Source organism: Biomphalaria glabrata, chromosome 2 (genome assembly GCF_947242115.1).
Source record: "Biomphalaria glabrata chromosome 2, xgBioGlab47.1, whole genome shotgun sequence".
NCBI classification, from domain to species: domain Eukaryota; kingdom Metazoa; phylum Mollusca; class Gastropoda; family Planorbidae; genus Biomphalaria; species Biomphalaria glabrata.
The window spans coordinates 18,994,599-19,009,499 of NC_074712.1; the positions used below are offsets into that span (position 1 = coordinate 18,994,599).

Sequence of the window (14,901 nt, forward strand, 5' to 3'; positions counted from 1 at the left end):
AACTTTAAATGGAAATTTTTAAATATTTTATTCTTGGCACAACTTCTTATAGCATGCGAGAGATTGACCTCTATAACTGTCTTTGAAAAATCGAAAAAATACCTTTAAATGTCATTGTATTGTCTTGAATCCAAACCACTTTTTTTTTGTCAAGATACATTGGAATGAAATTTAGTCGGACTTTTCAAAAACAAAATTGAAATTAAAAAACAAGAAAAACATAAATATATATTTAAAAAAAAACAAAGGCTTCTGTCAATTAGTTTGGATCAGTCATGTAATTAAAATTGGGATAAGTGATAAATCTAGACTAACAATAATATATCTGCGGGGTTAGAAATATTTTTACCAATTGTTTTTGTTTAGCGCTATTTCATGCTTTTAGCTTTCTAAATATTATGTAATCCTGTCACTTGTCTGAAAATGTTGAAAAGATGTGTTGGGAGAAAGAATGTAGTAACTGGGTGATCGCTTTTATATGCATTTATTTAAAAAAAAGCGAATGACGTGAATTCGAACTCGAGGGCTAAAGCCTACTCAGTCTAATCAATACACTAGCCACAGTGCCACGAAAATACTCATGGAAACAGGTTTCTAGCTATCTATTGTAACTTTTAAACCTTTTCCCCTTGTTCGACATACCAAAACAAAATAATTAATGACCCACAGTTTATTAACAACTTGGTTAGTATTTAATGGATTCTTGTTTGTTCAGGCTTGTCAGCAAGAAATGCTTGAATATATGCAGGGTTTCTTGAGTCGTGTGAAACATTGTACTCATCCTTAATCTTCGGAATCGAAAACATTGCCATTAGTCAGGTCAAAGAAATAATTGTGCAACATTTCAGCTTGAACTGAGATTGGGTGTGGGAGAAATCACGTGCAGAAACATTTGGTCAGACAGACAGAGTTGATAGAAGCTTTGTAAAAACAAGGTTACACATATAGGTTGTGTCAAACACAAACTCAGAATCGGTCCCCAATTTAACTAGGGGTCAGCCAGTGATTTCAAATCATGAAAGGCCTTCTTACAGTCAAGGAACTAAGAAAGGGTTCCTCCTAATCTGTTAAGAATCTAAGATTCAGGTCAAGAGTTTTGATGCGTAGCTGCTAACGGGAACGAGCGAGATGGCTTTAAAACAATCCGTTAAAGCCTGTCGCCAGAAACATAAGCAGTGATCTAGGGCATTAAGATGTCAATAAGTCTGGTACAGAGAACCAGAAAGTACATTAATTACAATGAGCGTCAATGAGATTAGAGGAATATAAAACTTAAAAAAAAGAGACTTATTAATACAAAAGAGAAGGTAACAACATAATGAAAATAAATGTCACTGAAATGACGACATCCCCGGTCAGAGATCGGGTCACAATTATAAGATGTAAATGTTAGATAATATAAAATTTCCTTACATTTTTTAGTTTCATCATTTGACAATTTTGTTGGCCGTAGATTTGTTTCATTTCGTTCAGCAGACGTGAAAGAGTATCTCTTTGTTTCTTTATGTGACTAACGTCATCCTCCATCGCCTGGTACATGGTATAACCAACAGCCTTCCTGATGTAATCAAATAATTTTTAATTGATAGATAGATAGATAGATAGATAGATAGATAGATAGATAGATAGATAGATAGATAGATAGATAGATAGATAGATAGATAGATAGATGGACTGTATTCTTAATATCAGAAAGATAAATTACTAATTATAAACTGTATTGTGATACGTTAGTCGAAGAAAACTTTCCTTATACATAATTTCTGTTTATGTTTTCTGTCTGTGCATCTGTTTGTCTCTCTTTTTAAGATAAACAAGATTACAAAGAGAGTTTGTGTTATTACACAATCTTAAAGGCGGCCCCCAACGAAGTCACCAACTGACAAGAAATATTTAAGTCTTGTTTTGATCGTTTAAAGTAATAACATTTTAAAAAATCATTTGGGTGTTATTTTTCACATAAAAGCAAACAGGACAACATTTTGTCTTTGGTAAGACTCTTCTAACTCTTCTGGAATAAGGAGAGTAGAGATCTAACTGATCACCTAAAAACAGAATGAAAACCTCCCAGACAGTGTCGGTGGCGCCTGGCGAGGTAGCTCAGGGTGTCATTCCTTCCCATCAAAATTCTTCAAATATGTTCCAATAAACACCATTGCTAGTTGGTTTTTTTTTGTTGAACAAATACAGTGAGCTGATTATCTACTATTATTGATTTTTTTTCTCAAATGTAAAATGAGTGTCAATTATATTATAAAATCACACTGTTTATGACATTGAGTCAAATGTTATTGTCGCTTAGTTCTCCTAACTCTGTTTTTTATTTCCTCTACTCGTAGTACTTGTACGGGGCGAGAGTGCCGTGTATTTGTTTGTTTTGAATTGTTTTGCTACGTCACTAAGTCCGGTGACACCTATTGGTCACTCTTTGTCATGAGGCAGTTCACCCTCTGACTTTGGTTGGAACGGACGGTGTGTTGGTCCGTAAAGGTTTATTAAATCTATAGTCTGTACTAGTTTTCTTGGACTTATTATTCAGTAGGACTTTTGGACCCCTGTGAGTTATTCGTTTGTGATATCTCTTATTGTATGTTGTATGAAGTTGTCACTATTTCTAGTTTTAGAGTAGAAGTTAAGTTTTGTGTTTATTTCGTTTATAGGGTGACAGTGTTGGAGTTGGATATACTGAGCTCGAGTCTATGCTAGTGTGGGCGTCGCTTGTCGTATCAGAAATATACATTACAGTTTTCAGTGTCATTGTCAAATTTGCGATCATCTGAGGTCTAACTTTACTAGTACCGAGGTTGGAAGCTTTGTGACTCCAGTCGGTCAGAATCTGGTGGACTATGAAACCAGGGTGACAAGTTGATAGCAGTAGCAAAGGTGCTTAAACTAATTATTGAATAATATCTTTATATATATATTATATATATATCTAATATATATATATTGTCTATTTATCATCCTCATTGTACATACACATATCAGTTTCATACAATTAAATTTTTTTTTGTTATTTAAACTATTTACATAGTTGGTTACTCTATGTACGACTGTGTGTGAGTGATGTTCTTGTCAGGGTGAACCCGGGATCTTAATTGTGTACAGCTAGTTAACACAAATAGTTCCTAAACCTGACAGTTATTGCAAATTTTACAATGATATTTAATAAAAATTAGAAACAGACTTAACATCACCTGAACAGGTCTCTTTAGGTATAGCTACATCAACACAGAAGTGGTATAACGTTGTGCTTTGTCATTTAAAATTAAACTGCCATCTAGATGTGTCTAGGCATGTTTCGGCATATATCTAGAGATTTTAATATGTCTTTTTCGGTGTGTCTGCTTTTGCCAAGATATAATTTTTTTCAACTTGGTTGTCATCCCCAAAATGGTGTCAACCGGTACGACCGCACGCCTCGCACACCCCTAGTGATGCTACTGCTCCCAGATGCGTACCTCTCCCCAACAATGTCGATTAATATATTGGAGTAGACGGGCTAGGAAATTTAAAAAATTAACCCACACAAGTAACCGGTTTCCCATGCGAACAGCGTAGTGCACTAAAACTCACTATTAATACTGATCAATAAAATATAATCACTTAGATTAGATTTAGACTTTTAAACTAGATTCTACTAGAGTCTAGAGTCTCTAGACCAAGATCTAGAACTAAATCTAGAAAAAAAAGTCTAGATCTAGAATCTAAACTAGATCTAGAATTTAGATCTAGACTAGATTTCGTATGACGTAACACTTTAAATCTTAAAATTACTAGATCTGGAGTTAGGCCAATATTATGATTAGGATTAGATCTAGTAGGTTTACTACTGTTTAATAGTGCACTATTCTGTTCGCATAATATTAACTTCTTAATGTAATGATACTGTTTACAAAATAAATAAATCAGCACCCCTAAACTGTAAGAAGAAAATCTATTTCCTTGATAATTTATAGATGCTAATTTTGTTCAAATTGTTTAATAGCCTACATTTAAATCTAAATCTAGATCTACATCTGGCCTCAATTTCGTGTAATTTAGATTGTTGTCAAGTGTGTATAAAGGAGCTATAAAAAAGTAGTTCGTTTTTTTTTTTAAACTTTGAACTAAAACGAAGTTCGTATCAAAATTCTTTTTAAAAAACATTTCAATCAGTATTCCATTCCATGTTTTAGTTAATAAATGGAAAATATATTTTATAATAATCCATTGATGCCTTTCCATTGTGACCTTGGATGCATTTTTTGTACCAATGCGAGAATCTATGAATGAAGCTTGAGTTATTAATAAAGAAGTCTGTGACCTTTTTAAAAAACTTACCCCCCTGAAGTTTTTCATTAAGTGTTGTTTTTTTTTTGTTGAAAAATCTGCTTGCATAGATAATTTAAAAAATTAAATGGTTCTTTTTCGACATTGGAAAAATTAGCCGTTGCATCAGAAATTTGAATGATCTAAAATATCATGATGTCCGATTATCAATTTCTTTTCTAGTTTCTGAGATCTAAACGGGGCGGACGGACGGACAGACAAAACACACAAAACTAATAGCGTCTTTTCCCCTTTCAGGGGCCACTAAAAATGTCACAAATGAGATTATCACTAACTAATGGAAAGAATAAAGGCTCAAAATTGATTAGAAACATGCTTGTATGGAGTATCTTCGTGTACGTTAGTTGTACACAGGGGCGGACAGGGTATCAAAATCGGCCCGGGCATTACCATATAAACCGGCCCACAAATGGCATGTCATATATTTTCGGTGTGGGGGGCGATTTTTACCCCACTCCGAAATTTATATATATATATATTTGTAAATATATATATATATATATATATATATATATTATTGTGTGTATATGTAATTAATCTTCATTACATTCTGATCTTTCATTCTTTCGAACGTTTTTTCCAACCTAGAACACTATCTTCCTATAATTAGTGGAAAGACAGTAGGCTCCTACACATCGCCAAGGGATAGTTAGGGAGTCCGAGGGAGCGCTGAGAGCTCCCCCCAGTGGGGTCCGGGGCAAAGCCCCTGAACCAAGCATTATTTCTGTTGTTTTAAGCTTTAAAAATGCATATTCTGAGGTATCTACAGTGCAATTAGCTTGCTACTCTTCCGCTAAAAAAATTCAAAAACCAAATCTGCTATTCAATGGAGTCCAGCGACTGGTAGAAAATGGTAAAATGCTTTAGTTTTTGTATTTGAAAGGGCCCGGGCATGCTAAACGGGCATGGCAACGATCGTAGGAGGAAACGATTAGGCTAAAGGGTAGCAAAACAAGACTCCCATGGGGGTGCCTAAGGGGGTGCGAGAGCATCCTCATTGCACTGCGCGGAGTTGTAAAAAAGCTCCCACAATCTTGTCACAATCCATGCGCTGTTCCTCAAGGGGCCGTTATATAATAAATGGCGTGTCCCGTATGGTTAGCCTGGTATAGAAAAGAAAAATGGGGGGTGGGGTCTTAGTAGATCTATACGCGGCCTCTTGCCGCGAGTCTGACCCACCCGCCAGACAATACAGTGTACACTGTTTTCATACAGGCCGGTGAGAGGGACTCTTGTTCACTTTTGCTGGCCTAGAGTTCCAAGAGCCGAAGGCCCAACTCTACCTGACAGTTTAAGAAGAAGTATTGGAGAGAGAAGGGAAACCACAAAACCCCTTTTGGTTACGCTCATGAAATTTGGAAACTATAGTTTGCTTACGTTGACTGCACAGGGGCAGTAAGTAAAGTTTCCCTTTCAGACAATGACGTCTGAGGCAAGTGATGGTTTGAAGACCCTCCCCTCCCGGCTACGCCCATGTAATATATTATAGGTGTAAGCCTAATTCTCTACAAAATATATAAAGTTTGATAACGCATTGAAAACTGGATGTATGCATTCGTATGATTACATAATGTATTCTATTTATACATGTATGTAGTCTGAAAACTATCAACAATACGATAGCAGCCTAATGAGTTTGAAGCTTTTTGGTATTACTTAAAGATCTAAATTACAGACTTTTTTTCAAAAAAAAAAAAAAGATTGTTACGTCTTACGCATTTCATGTGTCAATCTAGTCATGCATGTTGATCTGTGACTTAAAATATGCTAAATCATTGGTTTTCCTGGCTGACTCAGGCAACCCATTCCATTAAAAGATAAAAGAAAGCAGAACGGTTAAAGAGGCTGCAAGGCACTTACTTAATGTGAAAAGCTCTTTCTTTCTCCTAGTACATTCTCAAAAACGCGATTTGTATATGAATATTTGACCCATTATTTAAAATAGGCCAATAAATATTGTAATTATTGTAATAATTTTCATCATTAATGGCTTCATACTAAGAATAAGTTTGCCATTAATTATAATAGTATAAAAATTGATTTAGATCTAGATTAATATTTCTTTTGTAAGCCTTAATTGTAGTATTTTTAGATCTATAAAAATAAACAAAAAGAAACTTACTTTCTTTTCCAAATCGCAGAAAGTAGAGCTTTATACCCATATTGAGCTGTTAATAAGTTGGGTGGTTTGCAATTTCGCGGCTGTGTGTATGTATTAAAGTTAATTTCTAATTGTCGAGCCTATCTTTTTTTTTTGCTGCGTTATATCAATGTTTTCTAATTTAACCTCTCTCATCCCTCTTTTTGGTTAAATTTCATTGGAACCATTAAAAGACGGGGGAGGGAGGAGCAAAAAAATGAGATTGCCATCAAAGGCCCATGCTGACCAGCAAAATGATTAGGCCAAACACAACCTCGAAGACATCAAAGAAGCTCATGCCGCTCGTGCATAGCAGAAAGTACGGTCTAGCGTTTTGCAAATGATAATATGTACAGTAGTACAGTGTATAGTGTATTACTTTTTATATTCTTGTTGAATTTCAAACAAAATTAATTGTAATAATTTAAAAAAAAACAAGAAAACGTGTTCGGGCCTTTGTGTCCTGTTGCTGTCACTTTTTTTTTTAAGTTGTCTGCATTGAAATGTTTTTTCTTTGGTCGCGACCAGACCGGCCCATTTGGTACCGGCCCACCGGGCATTTGCCCGTTTGCCCATATAGCCAGTCCGCCCCTGGTTGTAAAGCATATGAAAATAGTTGATTGGAGAAGTCTTTAATATGGCAAATTGATGGTCTTATAATCAAGCTGTCAGTAAGTTGGGCACTTCATGTTTATAGTATGATTCCCTTGATGGCAAGGGCGGGGAGTCTAAAATAATTTTCCACTAACTCCAGGAAGAACCTATTCGAGGGTACAATAAACGTCTTCCGAAAGAATGAAGGGTCAGGATGTAATAAAGAATAATTATGTACACGCACACACACATAAATTTTTTTTTTTGCGGGGGAAAGGGAGAAAAATCACCCCCCCCCCGCAAAAAAAAATCATGTACGCCCATGACCAGTGGTGTAGCCATAATTAAACGTAGCGTATTTCAAATGTTTTTTCTTACCTGTAAATCGGATTTGTCTGACCAGTGACGAAAAGCCAGGTAAAAATCACAACCGTAACAGTAACAAGCGTGAACCATTTCTATAACAGAAAAATTTGGAGAAACAGAATATTGATACAGTTAGGTGGCTTTTTATGAAACGTATGCAGACTAATACATTTTTTTTCTCTAATCTATGAAGTTAATTACTTTACTTTTTCTACTATGAAAATACATTGCTTATACTGCATCTGATTAATAACTTTTTATACTAAATGTTAAAATAACATTTTATTTTTATGAATAATAAAGTTCTCCATTTTAGGACCTTGCGATCTATGAGGATGTCAAGGTTTATCAGTTTATGAGGCCCACGGTTAACAAATGAGTCATATGGCAAGCACTACGACCAACCATCTTTACTTCTCCCACAACTAATGTCAAGTACCATTACAGCAAGGTAGACTCAGAGGCGCCATTAAGATTTCAAACTAAAAAATACCAGTCTTTGCTCGGATTCTATCCCAGGACTGTCAGGTGGGGTTTCCAGCTCGTTGATTTAGGGGTTGACATAAGTTCCTTGAACTCCCAGGTTCATCCCACCTCGACAGTATAAACCAAAGCAAAGAGTAATGGCATGTAGAGCTCTGGCTTACTAAACATTGAATGCATGTCATTTAACTAAACAAAGATTGTTCAACATGAACAATATTAATTATAACGTAAGTTAACTTACATTAGTTAACAACAAGAATACAAGAATGTATGTTCAACAATTTAATTAATAAATGAATATTAGATTATGACATGAATGATGAATGAAGATCAATAGTATTTACTAGGGCAAATACAAGCAATACTTATTATGCAAATAAAATATAGCACACCTTAAGCTCGATGCCACAATTTGATCAGGGCTGGCGAAGCCCACACTCAATTATTCACAATACCATGGATGCCCGGACCACACCAAAACAAATCAGGCTTGACTACAGCAGAGTCCCAAGCCTGCATACCTAAACAAGAAAAATACGCATTCCTTGAGATCGCCATTCACAAGATTATAGGACTAACGAATTTAGAGCTACACCACGAAGACTAAAGTAACATAAACTAACTTACCCAATACTGGGGAAGAAAACACCAAAGAAAACAAACTCCAACAAAAGATCCACCATCAGCACAACCACAACAGAGGCAAAGAGGCAATGACATCAACAAAGCGCGACCTTAGGAACTAGAGCGCACAAACAATTATGGTGAACAAAAGAGACATCACACAAGAAGCAACTCTAGATGCGCACGACAAGGACCCCCTCGGTTCAGAAGGCAAGCAATCTTCACGCATTGTATAATATATAAGACCGGATTATTAATACTTGATTATTGGTTTAAAAAAAAACAACTGATGAAAGTCAGAGATGAGGATACATTTTAACAAGTTTTAAGTCCAAAAAGTTCTCCCTCAAGAAGATGTTTAATGGGAAACAGAGTGCAACCATAAATATCAATATAACATCTATTCAGCTTGAGCACTTGTCCATTTCTTGATCATGTTTTTCTGTTTTCTGTAGATTGATGCTGTCTTTTAAAAATGCTTTCTGTTGATTCCAATTATGGATTCATTAATTGTCCTGCATTGATGCTAGCTGTGTTTTTTTTAGGCATACTATATAGTTTAACATTTGCATTGTATGCTAAAGTTTTCCACACAAAAAATAAAAAAAATCATCTATATAAATAATTCTCTTCTTCCCTCAACAGTTTAAACAAGAAGTAAAGGAAAGATCACTCTCTTATTTCTGCAGATAGTCCACGAGAAAATAAGAGTAGTATTCACATTACGGATGACTGGCTGCGCGCTTGACTGTCGTTTAAATTTATCAAACCCTGCCCGATCTCATCCCCCTTTGTCCAGTGGGAGGTTTGGACTAGGAACTAATCTAAATAATCTACTAAATAGCAGGGTCAGACTTAACCATTGTGGGGCCCTATGCGAAACGGATTTCGCAGTGCCAAGTTTGGGTAGGGAAGCGGATAATAAGTGAAATTTAAGAGTTTGTATTAAAAAATAAATTCGTCTATGCATTTTATTCATTCTTTACTACGTACAGAATTACTTTACGAGCCTTGCGTGTAGCAAAGTCATACACTATATCATAATAATTCTGTTTCCTATATAGATCACGCTCAAAAGCAAGAATTACCAAATGTTTCAATCTATCTTTGAGAATTGTTGCCCTCAAGTAATTCTTCATTAGTTTGAGGCACAATTAGGGCTGAGGCATAATGCCGCGCGTAAGATTGGCGTTTTCCATGTTGAATGACACCCAAAATGACAATTTCTGTGAATATATTTCCGTATATTTTAAGAACATTTTCGTATATTTTACGATTTCGGGAGATTTCCAGGAGCTCCTGGTAAATCAACAGGAGGGTGCGGGAAATCTGTTTTAAGTTATAAAATGGTTTAATTTAATAATGTATACACCTTGAATTATAGCGGGTCCTATGAACGTGCATGTCCTATGAAAGTGCGGCGCCCACTGTTGTAGCATAGGTTGCAGTACCCTAAGGCCGGCCCTGCAAAATAGCGGCGTATGCTACGCCGCCGGTCGACTAGTATTTTATTAATTTCCTTGCAGTGCACACATGTCAATATCACACTTGACCACTTGGTCTCCATAAAATCATCAATAATTTGCATCTTTATTTAAAGTATCTATTATCTCTTTATTCAGTTTATTGATCTGTTTATTTCGATCGTCTTTCGAATATTTGAGATGTCGAATTGATTTTCACACGTGCATTTTCAATATCATGGTCTTACCCACTCCCCTATTCTATTAAAATGAGTTAAATGTGTTACTATGTTTTTATTGATTAATTTATACTTCAAAATACTTGGCTAGATCATGATTTATAGATACAGGGCCTATCACATCAACATTTGGGAGAAAAAATTCAGGACAATCATATATGTTGAAATAAATACAAATACAGTTTGAGAATATTTGATATTTAAATCAATTTTTAATATCCGGTCGGAGCTGGTTATGGCCAGATAGTAAGGAAAAAGACATCTTGCCGGATAGTACTTACTTTTAAAGGAAATAATTGTAAACTGAAAATTTGCAAAACGTATTAATAGCATACCTATGTTCTATTTTTATTTTACTCTTTTTTCACCTTATTGTTTTAAACGTTCACTCATTGAGGATTATACCAAGAGGTAAGATGCAATAGTTCTCACAATCCTGCTGTATGGCTATGAGACCTGAGCGGTCTAGAACAAAATTTTGAGCTTCAAGAAATATATCACTAACTTAACAGATATTGCACACTGATCTGTGTAGCTTGTTTGTCAATGTACAATATATACATGTATATCGTCCTAATTTTTAGGTTCTTAAAGGTAAACGTGAAATCTGAGCTGTATATTGGGTAGATGTATGTGTTCATGCATTTCAAACCATGAACTGGTCATGAGGATGGTGTTTAAAAGGCCACAAAAAGTCTCTGATCCGACGTATAGGGCCTGATTTAAAGAAGTAATTACAATAAAAACTATGAGTTATTTGACACTCCCAAGTGATTAAGAATACCGTTATCAAATCCAAACTCTTAACGCAGGAATAAGATTAGAATTAACACGTTAAGAAAAGTAATTCAAAAGTAATATTTATTTGCAGTGTCATTATGCGGTCTTAACATATTTCATTAATCCATTCTGGATTAAAATGATTAAAATGTCTATCAATAAATTCAGTGTTAAAGACTAAACTAATTATACTGGCTTAATGGGCTAAGAAATATGGTAATATACTTGTGATTTGTGTAGCTAATTGTTACTCCCGTGGGCGTGTGTTTTATTTCCAGCCCCCTAATTGAGATTTATCTCCAAGTAAGCAAACTCATTACCCGGTTATTCTTGTAGAGGTGTGGCTTGAAGTCCATCCTCCTACCCTAATAAAGCTACCTCCAATAAACAAACTCTGTTCCCTAATAAAGCTACCTCCAATAAACAAACTCTGTTCCCTAATAAAGCTACCTCCAATAAACAAACTCTGTTCCCTAATAAAGCTACCTCCAATAAACAAACTCTGTTCCCTAATAAAGCTACCTCCAATAAACAAACTCTGTTCCCTAATAAAGCTACCTCCAATAAACAAACTCTGTTCCCTAATAAAGCTACCTCCAATAAACAAACTCTGTTCCCTAATAAAGCTACCTCCAATAAACAAACTCTGTTCCCTAATAAAGCTACCTCCAATAAACAAACTCTGTTCCCTAATAAAGCTACCTCCAATAAACAAACTCTGTTCCCTAATAAGGTGTTACTTCTAGACGTCCAGCCCATCTGACTTAATGTTGTCAACTGTCACTCTGTGATGGACTAAACAAATAAGAGAGGTGGGAGTTGTTCATCTCTACCTATGAAGATATATCCGCACAGCAAGACAGACGTCTGATCAGCTTGAACGTAGTTAAGGAATATAACATGTTAACCATGGGCGTAGCCAGGATTTTTTTTCGTGAGGGGGTTGGGGGGGGGTAGACCCCTCCCCCGGGGCGAAATTTTTTTTTATATGTATTTATGTGTGTGTGTGTGTACATAATCTTTATTACATTCTGACCCTTCATTCTTTCGGAAGACGTTAATTGTGCACTAGAATAGGTTCCTCCTGGAGTTAGTGGAAAAATTGTAGATTCCCGCCATTACTAGCAAGGGGGTCTGGGAGAGCGCTAGCAGCTCCCCCAGCGCGCGGCGATTGAAAGCCAACAAAATGTATATTCTGAGGTATCTACAGTGCATTTTCTAGCTATTAAAAATTTTTATTTCAAAAACCTAATATGCTATTCTTACTGACTTAGACCCTCCCGCCTCAAAATGCTGTGTAGGGGGATCTTAAAATCAAAACCATCTGGAGGGGTTTTAAACTTTAAAAAAAAAGCCATCTGTAGGAGAGGGGTTTAAACTCAAAACTCCGATTGGATTGGCAACGCTCAAATCATTTTGAGTGCGTAATTTGCTTTTTTTCTTACACTGAAGATGTATTTTTTAGCTTCAAAACCCCTTTGGCTACGCTCATAGGTATTAGAGTGAGTAATTTGCTTTTATATACATTGAAGAGGTACTTTTCAGCTTCAAACTCCACCTGAGGGGAATTTAAACTCTAAACCCCTTTGACTACAATCATAACATTTTGAGTGTATAATTTGCTTTGTTTTTTATTATTAAAAAGGTATTTTTTACCTTCAAACCCCGCTGAAGTGGGTTTAAACTCAAATCTAAGTCAAAACCCATTTAGCTATGCTCATAACATTTTAAGTGTGTAATTTGCTATTTTTATATTGAAGAGGGGGTTAATCGTATATTTTGGAGGGGGTTTAAAATCAAAATCTTCCTTAACTGTACTCTTGAATTTGGGGATTTTCGTTTGCATTTTTTTTGTTTTGTTTTATAGAAGAGGGGAATTTAACTGTAAAAACCCCAGGTAGGGGGTTTTAAACTCAACCCCCCCTGGTAGGGGGTTTTAAACTCGAACCCCTCTGGTAGGAGTTTTAAACTTGAACCCCCCTGGTAGGGGTTTTTAAACTCAAAACCCCCTGGTAGTGGGTTTTAAACTCAAAACCCCCTTGGTTGTGCTGGGGCAAGTGATGGTTTAGTATTAAAATCTCGCGTAAAATAAACAAAATCAAAGCAAAAAATCCGTCACTAAATTCCGATCCCCCCCTTGGGGGGGGGGCGGATTTCATTTCGGGGGGGGGGGTTAACCCCAAACCCCCCCTGGCTACGCCCATGATGTTAACTTATCCACTCAAAGGTCAAGATAAAAAAGTAAAAAAAAAATGGGTCACCCATTGCTGCTCTGTAAGTAGTTTGCATTATAATGATTCATTTCTTTTTAAATTAACATGCTTTGCTTTTGTAATAAACAATTTCTGGTGCATATTCATATATTTGAAACACATGATATTGTTCTAGATATAAACGTTAATATATTCCACAAAGTAATAGAACCACGTCCACCTTTTATATATATTAATAGAAATGTATGAACTACTGTGTACTTTTAACTATCTGGCCAACTGTATGAACTACTGTGTACTTTTAACTATCTGGCCAACTGTATGAACTGTGTACTTTTAACTATCTGGCCAACTGTATGAACTACTGTGTACTTTTAACTATCTGGCCAACTATCCTGCAGTGATGTTCGACCGAAGCCGAATACGGCCGGATAGTAAAAAATAGCCGAATATTTGGCAGGAGCCGGAGCTACTATCCAGTGTTTCCCTAATACCAATTAGCTACACATTCCAACTATAGATTCCAAAATCTATGAATAAATCTCGTTGTCTCATAGTTTAAACTTTTATATAAATAGAGTATTATGGGTGTGTGGTATAGTAAATAGACTCGCCAATTTATAGTTGATAACTAGATCTAGAAGAATGTTATCATTTTGTGGTTTGGAGTAGTCATAATAATGTCAGCTTAATATCTGTTTCTAGCGTACGTTCGTGTTTCTGATGAACCATGTGTAAAGGTGGGCAAATGGTTTGCTAGTGCAGGTGGGATAGAATCTGATGAAATCACGAGGTGGTCTGTCCTAGTTCATAAATACTGATGTAATAGTTAAGAAGAGAAAGCAAGTGAGACTCGTGAGACAGGAACGAAGTGTATTTTTTAGTAATTTGTATTTTGTTTTAACTAGGGGTGCACCGGAGAGCACATTTTGTTATCCGATCGGAGCAGTATAAATCCGGGTGATAAAATATGATATCCGACCGGAACCGGAGCCGGATACCTATTTGCCTTGTCAATAGCTTCTGTTGCTCAACATTTTTAAAAACTTCTAAGTAACATACTATTGTGACACGGTTACTATGTATGGTCAACCGTGACACACGGTGAAGTGTTGGGTATCGGAGAGTTAGGGGACTTGCGGGAAGTCGAGTATGTTAAAAACAAGAAGAAAGGAAGTCATCGAGTGGAGTTGGTTCTCTGTAGATATTGTTAGCCTTGTAAATATGTTACGTTTGAATGCTTGACAATAAAAGGCAGTTTATACTTAAAAGGACTTGTATCTTCACACATACTTATATTCCTATTATTTTATTTCCTTTTATTTACCTCATTGTCTAAAATTATTTTACTGATTGATGAATGCTTAACAGTTTTTTTAACAGATAGGCCTAGCACAAACCAATCTATGTAACATGAGCGTTTGTGTGTGTATGTACGAGGCCACCAACTGTAAAATGTAAATGTAAAATATGTAAATGTATAGTTAACTAGCTACTAATGTAAATCTCTGAAAAGTAAAGTGCAATCTGGCTTGTATAGTGGTCGGGAGTGTGTTCGTGTATTTCAGACCATCAACTCGTCATCAGACGGACCGCTGGTGTAGGTGTAGGCATGAAGAGCTTAATACTGATAGTAGCTGATAGTTAATAGTTGGAATTTGAAG

At 35.8% G+C, this 14,901-nt stretch overlaps 1 protein-coding gene across 3 annotated transcripts in view; it reads right to left on the reverse strand.

The window, feature by feature from the left end:
• The window catches only part of LOC106079559 (uncharacterized), a 39,897-nt gene that overhangs the window by 8,223 nt on the left and 16,773 nt on the right, over positions 1–14,901 (reverse strand). For 2 of the 3 annotated variants that reach the window (XM_056019560.1, XM_056019561.1), the window contains exons 2-3: positions 7,445–7,524; positions 1,414–1,558 (exon numbers count right to left, since the gene is read on the reverse strand). In XM_056019560.1, the coding sequence (XP_055875535.1) occupies positions 1,414–1,558; positions 7,445–7,524 (225 nt within the window). Of the gene's footprint in view, positions 1–1,413; positions 1,559–7,444; positions 7,525–8,310; positions 8,440–14,901 lie in introns of all 3 variants that reach the window. The other variant, XM_056019562.1, reaches the window with a different exon arrangement.